Raw genomic sequence first — 12,992 nt, forward strand, 5'->3', positions numbered from 1 at the left:
CACTCCCAAGGGCGTCTGCAGGGAAGCTAGCTAAAAGCGGTATCATGGGGGCTTAGGTAGGCACGTTCTCCATTGAAATAGGAGCTGCCAACTTACTCTTTAAAAGGGGGCTCTGCCCATTTCCTCTCTCTGCTGCTGGATCCGAAAGGTCATCTTGCTCCCGCATGCTTGGCAACAGTCCGTGTTGTCTCCCCACCCCCAATCAGAGGGTAGAAATAATTCTCTCTTGGTCGTTTTAGTTTCCGTTTTCTAGCTTTGCATCTGTGTGTGTCTTAGCCATTTGTATTTTCTCTTCTATAAAATGCCAGTTTATATATATTTTTTAGATTTTTTTAAAATAATCTTTACACCCAACATGGGGCTCAAACTTAGAACCCCGAGATCAAGAGTTGCATGCTCTACTAAACTAGCTGGGTGCCCCCAGTTTATATATATTTTTTATATGTATTTATTTAAATTCAAGTTGTTTAACATACAGTGTAGTATTGCTTTCAGAAGTAGAACCCAGTGATTCATCACTTAACTATGATACCCAGTGCTCACCCCAGCAAGTGCCCTCCCTAATGCCCATCACCCATTTAGCCCATCCCCCCAACACACACACCCCACAGCAACCCTCAGTTTGTTCTCTGTATGTAAGAGTCTCTTATGGTTTGCGTCCCTCTCTGTTTTTATCTTATTTTTCCTTCTCTTCCCCTGTGTTCATCTGTTGTGTTTCTTACACATATGAGTGAAATCATACGACATCTGTCTTTCTCTGCCTGACTTATGTTGCTTAGCATAATACACTCTAGTTCATGTTTTTTGCTCAGTTTTTGTCATGTTGATTTACTAGTAGTTCTTTATTTATCATGGATACTGATCCTTTGTAATTACAAACATTTTCTGTCACTTGTCCTCTTTCTAATTTTTCCTTTGAGATATAATTCACACACCATAAAATTCACCCTTATAAAAAGTGTGCAGTTCAGTGGTTCTCGGTTCTGTCTTTTAACTTTGTGCTCTTTCATCTAACAAAAGTTTTTTTTTATTTTTTGTGTTTCTTAAATTGAGATAAATTGACATATAACATCAGTTTCAGATGCACAGTGTAATGATTTCGATTTTTATGTATATTGCAAAATGACCACAATGCGTTAACATCCCTCACCACACATAGTTACAACTTTTTTCTTGTGATGAGAACGTTTAAGATCTACTCTCTTAGCAACTTGCAAATATACAATCCAGTGTGCTGTACAGGAAGGTTTTAATTTTAATTAGCTAAATTAACGAGTATTGTTTCATTTCTTTGGCTTTTCGTGTTTTATTTTAAAAGGGGCTTTGCCCCGCATCATAAATATAGTTTTAAAATATTTTCTTCAGGATATTTGTATGCCCTTTAGGACTTTAAGCTGAAATTTGTTTCAGGGAACCATGCAAGGTGAGGGGTCCAATTTTTTTTTTTTTTTAAGAGAGAGCACACGCACATATGCAAGGTAGAGGGACAGAGGGAGAGAGAGAGAGAGAGAGAGAGAGAGAGAGAGAGAGAGAGAGAATCCCAAGCAGGTTCCACGTTCAGTGCAGAGCCTGATGCAGAGATCGATCCCATGACCCTGGGATCATGACGTGAGCTGAAATCAAGAGTAGGACGCTCAATGGACCGAGCCACCCCAGCGCGCCCTATTATTATTCTGTATAGATTAGCCAGTTGTTTCCAAGCAATTTATTGAACAGTCTGTCCCTTCTCCATTGACTTCAAGTTCCATCTAATTCCTACATGAATCTTTTCACTCATTCAACAGATATTTGATATCTGTTGATGTTTTCACTCATGATCTTTTCACTCATTCAACAGATATTTATTGAGCACCTGCTACTTATACCAGGCAGTGTTTTAGGGGCCTGGAACAGATCAGGGAACAGAAAAAATCCGCGTTCATGGTTAGAGGACCTGTCCATTTCTGTGCAAGCATCAGACTTTGAGTTTCATGGGTTTTTTTCTTGCTAGGACAAAACCCCTCTCTGGTTCTTTTTAAAAATTGTCTCGGCTGTTTTGGGCAGGTACTCTTCGATGTGAATTTTGGGAGTCTCGCATTAAGACCCATGAGCGATCCTGACTGAATTTTCACCAGCATTGCCTTCAACTCAGAGAATAACTTGGGGGAACTTGTGCTTTAACAGCATTGAGGTCCGGCCACTGGTGGCGATCGAAATTAAAGTTAACTAAAATTTAACATGAATCCAGTCCCGCTGGTGCGCTGGCCACGGTGCAGCTCACTAACCACACGTGGCTATGTGCCTGGGAGCACAGATCTAGGACAGTTCTGTCCCCGCAGAACGTGCTCGTGGACAGCCCCGCTCTAGAGCGCTGAGGGACAGTCAGCAGCAAGTCTCTGTCCATGCGGGGTGTGGGGGAGGGCAGTGGGGCTGGCCCCCAATGGCAGGAGCCCATGGCCTCCATGTGAAGCATTCCCCTTGCCCACCAGGGAGGCTCCAGGGCTGTGAGAGTGTGTTACGGAGCACTGGGCTTCCTCCCTCTCAGCCTTCACCGCCGCCGAGCCTCAGTTTCCTACCTCCAGAGGTTGTCGTATTGGAGAAACCACTTTTCCAAAATCATGTTATTTAAACAGTTGAACACCTTTCTTACACAGATTGAGCTTTTCAGCTCATAAGGCCCTTCCACAGATATATGCCCACTGGCATACCCCCCCCCCCCCCGCCAGAGCCTCCCAGCAATGTGACCAGTTTTTCCTGGAGCTGCCAGCTGAGGGAGGGCAGAAAATGCTAGTGGACACTGAGCAGCCCAAGGCTGGGGTTCCTCCCCAGAAGGTTCCTCTTCACCACTGCCTACCTCTGCTCCCCTCTCTCCCTGTGGGTCACTTGTCTCCCAGCCCCCGACCCTTGCCCATACCCCTGACTGCCCCAGGCCCACCCCCTCCCAGTAGTAAGCTTTCCCAACACAGAACCCCAGCCCCCCAAAGGGGTACATGGCGGATCTGAATGATGCACCCAAAGTGGGCAAGTGAGCCCATGGTCGGGGAGGAAGAGACCCTGGAACGCGAGGCCACTTGGCCAGAGGGGCATCCTGGAGGAGGCAGCAGCCTGCCTGACATCCAGCTGTTCCTCCGAGCACCTGCCCTTCACAAGCCCCGGGCCACTCATTCAGTTCACAGCGCTGGAGGGAGGATGGGGGTCCAGGAGCTAGAGGAAGGAGGGTTTCAGCCCCTGTTCTGCCACATCCCAGCTGCGGGGACTTGGCAACTCCCTGAACTCTCTGAGCCTTGCGGGCTACACCTGGAAAATGGGCACAAGGTCTCTGCCTCCCAGGGTCTGGTGATGATTACATAGTGGAACCAAGAGCCTTGCCTGGAGGCTGCCATCAAGGAGGTGCTTATGGGTGGAAGCTGGGGCTCCTGTGCCCCGAGCAAAGGGGAGGGGGGTTCTAGGAACTCAGGCTTTAGGAGGACCCAACAGGAGGTTTGGTAGACAGAGCAGTCATAGAGAATGACAGTGGCTAACAGTGACATGTGCTTAGAGTGGGCCAGACACTCTTCTATGTGCCTGTCGTGTTTTAAATCCCGTTCCTCTGTGGGAAAGGGATTCTGTTGTCGACCCCACTGTACAGATGGGTGAACAGAGGTTCCAAGAGGGTCACTTGCCTGAGGTCACACTGCTAGTCAGGGGGGGGGGGCAGGTTGGAACTCATACCCCCCCACCACCCGGCTCCTGAATAGCATCCTCTTAGAATGCAGTGTGGGAACTTCTATGTGTGTAGCCCTGTGCACCCCCATCAGCTCACTGGGCCACGGATGTAAACTGAGTTCAGGAGGCGAAGCCACGCCACTCATGGGAGGCCACACAGCCCAGCAGTGGTGGTCCTTGGGCATTCACCGTGGCAGGAGCTAGAGTCCCTACCCCCATGGCCCTGATGTGGTCCCCTGTTGCTGTGCTCCACACACATGCTCACGGGTACAGGCCTCACTGTGTTGGTCTTCCCTCTGCCATGCCCCTCTCACTCCGGCAAGAGCCCTGGTGACTGTACAGAGGCCGCCTTCGTCACGGGTGGACCAGAGCTCTCCCGCCTCTGAGTGTTCTCATCCCCAGAGCTGCCCTGTGATAAAACAGGGGCTTCGTGAGGGAGTGAGCGGCTGGCTTCTGAGGAGCATGTAAGGAGGGCCTCAACAACCACTTGGTATGCCCCGACTCTTGCTCGGGCTGGGAGCTGTTGACAGGGGCCTCTGAGGTCCCTTCCAGCCCAGGGCCTGGCACTTGGAGGCAGGCCTCCCCTGCACCCCATGCCCGGCCCCTGGGGCCTGCCAAGCTGCCGCCCTGCCTGTTCTTTCTGCACGCCTGCTGCCCCCTGGAGCCGCTGCGGGAGGCGGAGAGCCCTGGCGGGAGTCTGGGATGCTCTGAGATTTCACCCTGCCTGCATCCACAGGCGCTCAGCCGCACTCTGCCTGCATGGGGAGTGGGCTGCGTGGGGAGTGGGCTCCGAGGGTGCAGAGCTGGGTCCGGCTCTCTCAGTAAGCAGCAGGGCTGGGGGCAGGCTTCCGATCTGCTAGCCCCACCCGCGTGCTCCTCACGAGCGACGTGTCTCTTGGGATTAATGAAGCTAAGCACAACGACAGCCAGCCCGTATACGTACATATTAGGTCCCAGGCAGCGTGCACAGCACTTTGTGTGCATCACCTCCCTGAACTGTCGCAGCGAACCTGTGACGCTTGGCTCTGGGGAGCCGGGGCTCAGAGAAGTCAGCTCTCACCCGAGGCCACAGAGCCGGACGTGCTGCAGGGTTCCAGTGGGCTGTTCGCCGTTGCTGGTAGTGGTGACAGTTTAAATGACTGGCTCATCTAGGAGCACCTTGAGCTGCTAAGAGGAAGGTCAGGGTCCCACTACCCTGGACATGAGCTACCCATCCAGCCCATGGCCCTCGCTGCCCTCACAGCCCTGGAGGTCCCTAGCCCTGTCCCGAGGATGGGGGGGCTTATGCTGAGTCCCTCGGGCATGAAAACAGTGGCAAAGCAGGCCCCACAGGGCATACAGCCACGCTGGAGGGCAATTCCTCCTCCTCTCTCTGTAATAAGTGCAAGCCCCACTCAGCCTGGGTTCCCGGCATCAGGAGGAACTTCGTAAAGATCAGAGCTGGACGAAATACAGTCTGAAAAGGCGGTGGTGCGCTTGCCGGTCCTGGAAGCATGCGAGCGGATGGCAGGTGGTCACTTCCTGGTAGGACGCTGGAGACATTTGAGCCTGCGTTGCCAGAGCGGAGGGCGCTTACAGGTGTGCAGGAGCTGTCTGAGTACCGAACCTGTCCCCATGGCCAGCTGAGACCAGTCACGGGGATGGCGCGGCCTCCTGACCACAGAGTATCCCCGGGGTACCGTAGGCAAACAGACCTTTGCTTTGGTGTCCGTGAGTCAGGGCCGTTCTCCATTCCAAGTGGCAGGAACCCAATCAAACTGGCTTAAGCAAAGAGGCCTTACTGGTTCTGGACCTGAAAAGCCGTTGGGCGACTCTCAGCCGTTTTCCCCAGAGTCGTCCTCTGCCCCACCAGGGCGGGAGGCCTGCCAGAAGTCCTGGGCTCACGGTCCAGCCTCACGGCAACCCCAGGGGAAAGAGATTCTCCTCTCTCTTTGGCTCCTGCCAGCTCACACCGCACTGCTCGCTGTGGTCAGCAGGATTCCGAGCTCTGACTGGCCAGGCTGGGGGTGAGGTCAGCCCGCGGGGTGAGGGGGAAGAGCGGGTGGGGTGGGACATCCAAAGGCCATCCAAATGGCCTAGACGCCGGGCCAGGAGGTGTGGACAGCTACCCACTCCCACTTCTCTTCAGCTGCTCCAGCAACTAGAAACGACAGGGGAAGCCCATTGTTGGCCCTGCAGACCGCTGCTGGGAAAAGAGCCTGCAAAGCACTTAGCTTCGCGTTCCAGTAAGTGGGTGACCCCTAAGTGCGGTGCCCAGCCTCGTAACTGCCCTCAGTGGAGTCCCGCAAGCGTGGCGTCACCGCCGGCTGCTCGCAGCCCTGCGACGGGAGATGCACGTAAGAGATGTCACCCGTGTGGTCTGCGCGTGCTCGCCTGTCACAGCCAAGTCTGAATCAGCGGCTGACGTGGAGAAAAGCCGGCCCCGCCTGGTGGCAGGCAGCAGGGCCAAGCTGTGGACTCTTCCGCTCCAGCCTGTCCTGCTGATGCCTTTCGAGGGCCCTTTCCGGTGGGGCCCAGAATGCAGCAGCAGGTCAGGTGTGGATGGCATAGCTGTCACTCTCGGCACCTATTGACGCCGGGCCCTGGGAGAAGCAAGCCGGCTCAGCAGGTGGATAGACTGGATTTCCAGCAGCAGTGATGGTGGGGAGGGCGGAGTGGAACTTTGGGGGGCGTCTTGGAGCAGAGGAGTGGGTTGACACTCCCCACATGCTTTCTCTCGCCTGGTAACCCAGAGCCAAGTTCTTTGACCTTTCTGTGCCCCCTTTTAGTTACAAGTCAAATAAGGCTTTTGCATCTGCCACTCCTTCTAGCAGGTCCCCCTCTTCCAGGCTCCAGAGGACATGCCCTTGACTCCTATGCTGTGAGCATTTCTATATCCCGGGAGTTGTTTCCCTTCTTTATCACGCTCCAGGTAGGGCGTTTTTCAAGGATGGGGACTTTGTTTGGACCACAGGTATGCTAGCACAGCCCCTGGCCCAGAGCAGGTACTCAGTAAATGTTTGTGGAATGAATGAAGAAGTGACTCAAGGGGAAGAGTGTCCACCGGATCTTGTCCTGCAGGGGTTAGGAGGCCCTGAAAAGGTTTTAAAATAGGGTCCTGGTGACCCAGGCTAAGGCAGCCCTTCTCCAAGGCACGTTTTGTGCCTCCTTTGATGGGCATGCTCTGTGTGGGCCAGACCCTTGCCGGACCTAAGGGTCAGGAGCCAGGTGAGCCCCAGTCTGTGCCCTCTTCAGTCTTTAGAGCCTGGGGTTCCAGACAGGAGTCCCACGGTACCCTTGTAGGAAGGGAATGTAAAGCCACAGGTGGGGAGGGAGACAGAGCCCCACCACCGTGTCTGCGCTTGGGTGGACGCTCTGTGACCCAGTTTCCACGGCCGGACTAGCCCTCCTCGGCCAGTCTGGGTGGGCTCTGACATGCTGGCATGGCACAGGTTAATTTCTCTGGCACGCTGGCATCCATCAAAGGTTGGCCAGGGGCTCTGTTCATCAAGTCTCTCAGGGACAAGACAGCGGGGGTGTCCTTCCCGGTTCCCTGTGGCAAGAGAAGGCACCATCGCCATAAGGGATCATGCAGCTCCCATAGGAAGAGCATTGGCCAAAGCATGTCATGTGGTCCCCTAACTGCCACAAGGGGAGGTGGGAGGGCAGCACTCATGACTCATCCCGCCTGTGTCCCTTCACCCAGCAGGTCACTGTGTGTGACGCCTAGCAAGATCTGTGGGCACATGCCCTTTCAGTCAGCATGGAACAGTGTGAGGGAGCAGGTGGATCCAGGACCACCGCCTGGCAGAGCCCCCAGGAGCACGCTGGGGGCCTCACTGCACTGCCAGGGAGGGTGGGGCCAGCACAGTCCTGACAGGCAGGGGACTCACAGCAGCAGATATCCAGTGCACTGGCCACGTGCTGTCAAGGAAGTTTGCTCCAGGCCCAGCCACTCCAGAGGCTTCCTTGGATAGCCACATTCATCCTGACCCTGGAGCTCCCAGCCTGGCCCGCACCCCCCACCCCAGCTCCCTTCCATGCCTTCTGCCACCACATCTTCCCTCTCAATTGCTCAGCGAGCTCCTGGTCCCTGCACAAGGCCCAGTCAGATTCCCTCCTCCTGCGACATCACTGTGAAACCTGCCAGGTGGAATCAGTCCCTCCCACATTTGGTTCAGACTGGGAGCTGGGGCCGTTGGGTTCAAAGTCAGATCCACCAGCGAATATTGTCATCTCTACCCTTGAGCTGTGTCTGAACACTGGCTGCTCTCCCCACCTCCTGCACTGTAGTCTGGATGCCTATGAGAGCCTCCTCACTGGGCTCCCACTTTGGACCTAGCCTGGCTCTTTACAGAGCAGACAGCGGGAGCTTCTCAAGCATGGACATCAGATCCCATCATTGCCCTATTCTTAATATACTGGGGCTTCTCACCCCACTCAGAGGAAAACCAGATTCCCCCTGTGGCCTGCACAGTGCTGTGGGGTCTGGCCCACCCTCCCTGCTGCTCTTCTGCCCCTCCCCCCACACCCCCACTCTCAGCCACCCTCAAGCAGCTTCCTGGTCCTCAATCCTGCAAAACCCATGGCTGCCTCAGGGCCTTTGCATGCACTATTGCCTCCACCTAGGAAGCTCCTTAATAACTTAGGTGCCCAATGTCACCTGCTCAGAGAAGTCCTCTGATTCACCCGCAGGAGACCTTCCCTATACCCTCCTGCCATCATTCTGTCCCTTTGTCCTTGAGACCAAGGGTTAGAGCCTGCCTTTGTGCTAGGCATTCATTCATGACCAGCCCTGTTCACTGCTATCATTCTGAGCTGGGCCTAGTGAAAAGTAGACTCTCTGTCCTTAATCTTTGAAGAATCCGCATTCCCCTGGCCCCTTGTAAGACTCTCCCTCCAGAGTGCATTCTGCTTTCCCTCTGCATTCTGCTCCTCCCCGGGTAGAGGAGACCAAATCTTGGAAGTCTGACATGCTGTGTGATGGTGGCAGGCTGGGCCTGGATCTGGGCCCCATATTGGGGATTCAGGGGAGGGACCAGGCAGGCCCCAGGGTAGGTGGCTGATGCAGGGTGCCTGAGCGAGGAGGTCCAGCCCAGCTCTCCAGTCATTGCCACACAGGAGCACAGGCCCAGGAGTGCCAGACGGCCTGATTTTTCAAGAGAAGCCAGAAATCTGGATTCTGTGTTGAGCTCTCCCAATTTCTAAATGCTGGCGACTAACTAGAATTCTTTCTGCTAATGTCGCATGAGCTAAAGAAAGCCCATCTGCGGGCTTGCCACGGTGACCCCTTGCCACAGGGCTGGGGTCCTGTAGGGGCTGGTGTGGAGCAGGGCTGTGAGGGAGCATGGCCTGCCCTGACCACAGCATGAGCAGCTGAGTGGCTGGGGAGGCCTGGGACGGGAGCAGTTCTAGGTTGGATACACCAGAGTCATGGGGAGGAATGGGGTATGTGGCAGGGGGTGGAGGTGGGGTCCCACCAGGGGTGGGGAGCAATGCTACTCTGTCACCACTTCTGTGCTGGGCCCAGCTGGCCAGCAGCTGCTCCCTGCCAAAACTCCTGAAGGCGATGTTAGGGTGTGTGGTCATCCTGTGGTAAAAATAGCAAGGTCACCTTGCAGCAGGAAGTTTGCTTTCGCTGGCAGGTGGAAATACAGTATCTGCCGGACGCTGCCGTCAGCCAGGAGCTGCATGGTTTATGGGGACAGGTGGACACTGGCTCTCACCTTCCAGGCTCCTGGGGGACAGCAGTACACGGATCTCTACCTGCTGGAGCAAGGGAGGGGACGGCTCCCAGTTAGCAGGTAGCCCTGCTGACCTCACCCCTGCACGGTGCCAGGTACACCACAGCAGTTCCACAGCTCCTCGGGCCCGTCTGAGGCTCGGGTGTTGTCAGAGGACACCTGCTTTCCGAGGGTCACACATGCGGCCCCGTCACACCACCCTGTGAGGTCAGCCAAGCCTGTCCTGGGCCTCCTGCCCAGCCCCTGAGGGGGCTCCCTCCACCACAGCCCACCAGGGCCCCATGGCTCCCAGTGCAGGTGGACACACTCAGCCCTGCAGGGCCAGCCCAGCCCTTCCCGGAAACTCCCTTTGCCCAGGAGGGGTCAATGCTGCACCTTTGCTTTCTCTCCCATAAGTTGGAGCTAGTCACGAGAACCTTCCACGGTGCTTACCGCACAGATCATTCCAGGCACCTGACTCTGTTCAAACTCAGGAAGTCCTTACAAGGGTGGTTGAGGCCCCTGATGAGGTGACAGGGCTGTCAGTCTCCTAAACAGCCCAGGTTACAAGAGTACCAACCGGCAGGGGGAGTGTGAGAAGTAAGTTAATATGTGTAGGTGCTTGGACATCGGTGTTCAGAGTAAGTGCTCAGCGCCTATTAGAGACTGTTTACTCTCGGTGGATGGAGGGCAGGCCAGCATATGCTGGGCAGGGGGTTCCAGTCTGCCTGGCTGTGAAGTACAGGGCAGTGCAGAGTGGTAGGGGGGTGGGGAGGGTCCCTGCTCCAGCACCCGTTCCCACACTCCTGCCAGTGGCCCAGTCCCAGCCCACACCCGGTGCACAGTCTGGGCACTCCCGGGTTCCCCCATATTGCGGGCTCCGGGCGGAAGAGGATAGGGCACTTAGGGTACCCAAGGAGGAGAGAGGCAGGCCAGGAGGGGCTGGGACAGCCAGGGCTAAGCCTTTCTCTCGTCCCATCCCCAGGAAGCCTGAGAAGGGCGTCCAGTACCTCATCGAACGTGGCTTTGTGCCTGACACGCCAGTGGGGGTGGCCCACTTCCTGCTGCAGCGCAAGGGCCTCAGCAGGCAGATGATCGGCGAGTTCCTGGGCAACCGACAGAAACAGTTCAACCGAGATGTGCTGGAGTGAGTTCCACGGCTGTGGGGGCGGGGGCAGGGACCTGCGGCGCACGCAGCGTCAGATTCGCCTGCTTGCTGGAGCATACACCCAATCCTCCCCTTATCTCTTTATTGCTCTGAGACACAAACGGATGCCCCCCGCGGGTTCATACATCACACCCTGCCACATACGTGTGTGCTTGCACCCTCGGGCACCGTCTGTCACACACGGACCCCACGGGCCCCCTGGCACACACCCTCAGCACCTCCATCCCTCTCCAGCAGAGCCGAGCCACTGCAGGGCTGGGGGGTTGGAGGTCTGGGCTCCCTTCCCCAGCCTGGCTGCCAGCTGTCCCAACACGCCCTCAGGGCGAGGGGTGGGGAGCCCAGAGAGACCCCCGGTGCCTCCCTCCCCTGCCTCTTTCCTGCCTCTCCTGGCTGGGAGATCTCAGGGTGAGAGTCCAACCATGGCTGATGGCCAGAGCCCTCCCAGCTAAATGGAACTCTGCAGAAAGCCGGGTTTCCAGCTCCCTGGAAACTGCCGACAGTTTGAAAACCTCGGACCCCAAATCTCTCCATTCCTCCTTGAGACTGCCCTGAGTAGACAGGTACCCTGCGCTTGGACCCTTGGGTCTGTCGTAGTGCAGTTACTGTGCACAAGCCCTGTGTCTTCCCCTCACAAGCAGGGGTCGGGGGATGCCGGGTCTCCCTAACTCCCTCTCTCAGAGGAGGAGCCAAAGCTGCAGAATAGCATGGCACAAGGTGGCTCAGGGCCTGGGGGAGCACCTCCAGCCCGTTGAGGATTTTCCTGATCAGGCAGCTGCACAGAGATGTAGGCCAGGAGCAGAAATCAGAGCAGGGTAAAGAGCAGACCGTTAGTAACAAGGGCAGCGCCCTCCATCCGTCCAGCTCTGCCCCACAGGATGAAAGAACAAAGCAAGGGGGGCGGGCTCAGGCCTGCTGGGGCCAGGCGCCTCTGCAATAAGGAAGAGCCTGGCCATGCGTGTTCCCGCCATCTCTACACTTCCCTGGGAGGAGGCGGGCATCTGCCTGCGGCCTCTTTTTCGGCTCAGGGAGGGGCTGGCCTCGGTGCTCCCCCCATCCCCACACACACACCTGGACTCACGTACACACGTTTGTCCTCATTTGGGCACACGGACACCCACTTGTACACACAGGTAGATGCGCAGGCACATAGGATGCAGTGAGCCAGGCCTTTGGTGGCAGCTGGCTGTGCCTGGCACCGGGCATGCCCACCTGGGCTGCTTTCTCCCTGCTTGGCATTTGTGTTCCCCCATCAGGAAAAGCCTGCTGCATTGTTAGTGTGGCTAGTGCCCCTCTCTCCCTTTAACCCAGCCTCAGGAAACAGTCCAGGGGAAAGCAGATGAGTTCCTTAGAGAATTGGGCCTTAGGCTGTCTTGGGCCAGCCCCCCCCCATCCCCTGCCCCCGTTCCTGCATTCCCCCCCACACACCCCAAGCTGGCTGCTGGTGGTAGGAAATCCAGGCATTGTTCTTCCCCATCAGAAAATAGCAGCAGCCTGAGGAAGTAGCAATCCTAACCCCACCCCCCACCCCCCACCCCCCACCCCCGGCGTCCAGCTCAGATGCTAGTCAGCAAAATTACTCCATGTGGCCCCATCCCCCTCCCCCACCTGCTCTGCCCCAGCCTCCGAGGATGCTGCCCCGAGAGCCGTGAGCACTCAGAGAAGTTGGGGGCAGCACAGTTTATGCCCAAGCCCATGGCACCCAACAGAGGGAGGGTGGCCCTGGAAGTGAGGACTAGGCCCCCCATGGCTGAGGCCTCTGCAGCCACACCCGGGGTGACCATGGCTTTGTTGCAAATGGATACACTAGATACCAGAGCCTGCTGAGTGGGTCCCTGGTGCAGACCCCGCCTTCTCTGTTCAGGAAACGGAGCATGCTGTGCTGGGGGGCAGCGCTGGGATGAGTGGAATGAACCAAAACCCGGTTACCAGTGCCTTCTGTCAGCTCCACCTCCACTCGGCGGATTGGCAGATGAGGATGGCAGAGGTTCTCCAAGATGCCTCTCGAAAATCCCCGGCAAAACCCAGGCACCTCGCCCCAAACCCTCCACGTGGGAGGACCGGCTCAGGGCAGAGTCACTGCCCGGCGAGTTAGCACCCTGGGCCTCCGCTTCCTCCTGGAGAAGATGGGCACGTGCTCCTGGCATCCCTCGCAGACAGCCCGAGCAGACCGGAGCAGTAACGTCTCGCTTTGTGCCCTGTGGACCGCGCGCCCCGAGAGCCGATTGTTTGTGCCCCGGGGGCCTTTATCAGGAGCAGCCATAGGCTCTGTCTGGCTCCTCTGCAGAAAATCACACACGTACGAGGTGCCCGGGTGGCGCAGTTGGTTAAGTGTCTGGCCCTTGATTTCATCTCGGGTCATGATCTTGCAGTTGTGTGACTTCAAGCCCCACGTCGGGCTCTGCGCTGGCAGCAGGGAGCCTGCTTGCAATTCTCTCTCT

The 12,992-nt window shown here is 56.5% G+C and overlaps 1 protein-coding gene across 1 annotated transcript in view; it reads left to right on the forward strand.

Annotated features, from left to right (window-relative positions):
• The window catches only part of IQSEC1 (IQ motif and Sec7 domain ArfGEF 1), a 449,412-nt gene that overhangs the window by 414,252 nt on the left and 22,168 nt on the right, over positions 1-12,992 (forward strand). Inside the window, 1 exon segment of the mRNA XM_043588241.1 lies at positions 10,372-10,533. Coding sequence (XP_043444176.1) covers positions 10,372-10,533 — 162 coding nt within the window.

The sequence above is a fragment of the Prionailurus bengalensis genome, chromosome A2, assembly GCF_016509475.1.
Source record: "Prionailurus bengalensis isolate Pbe53 chromosome A2, Fcat_Pben_1.1_paternal_pri, whole genome shotgun sequence".
Taxonomy (NCBI): domain Eukaryota; kingdom Metazoa; phylum Chordata; class Mammalia; order Carnivora; family Felidae; genus Prionailurus; species Prionailurus bengalensis.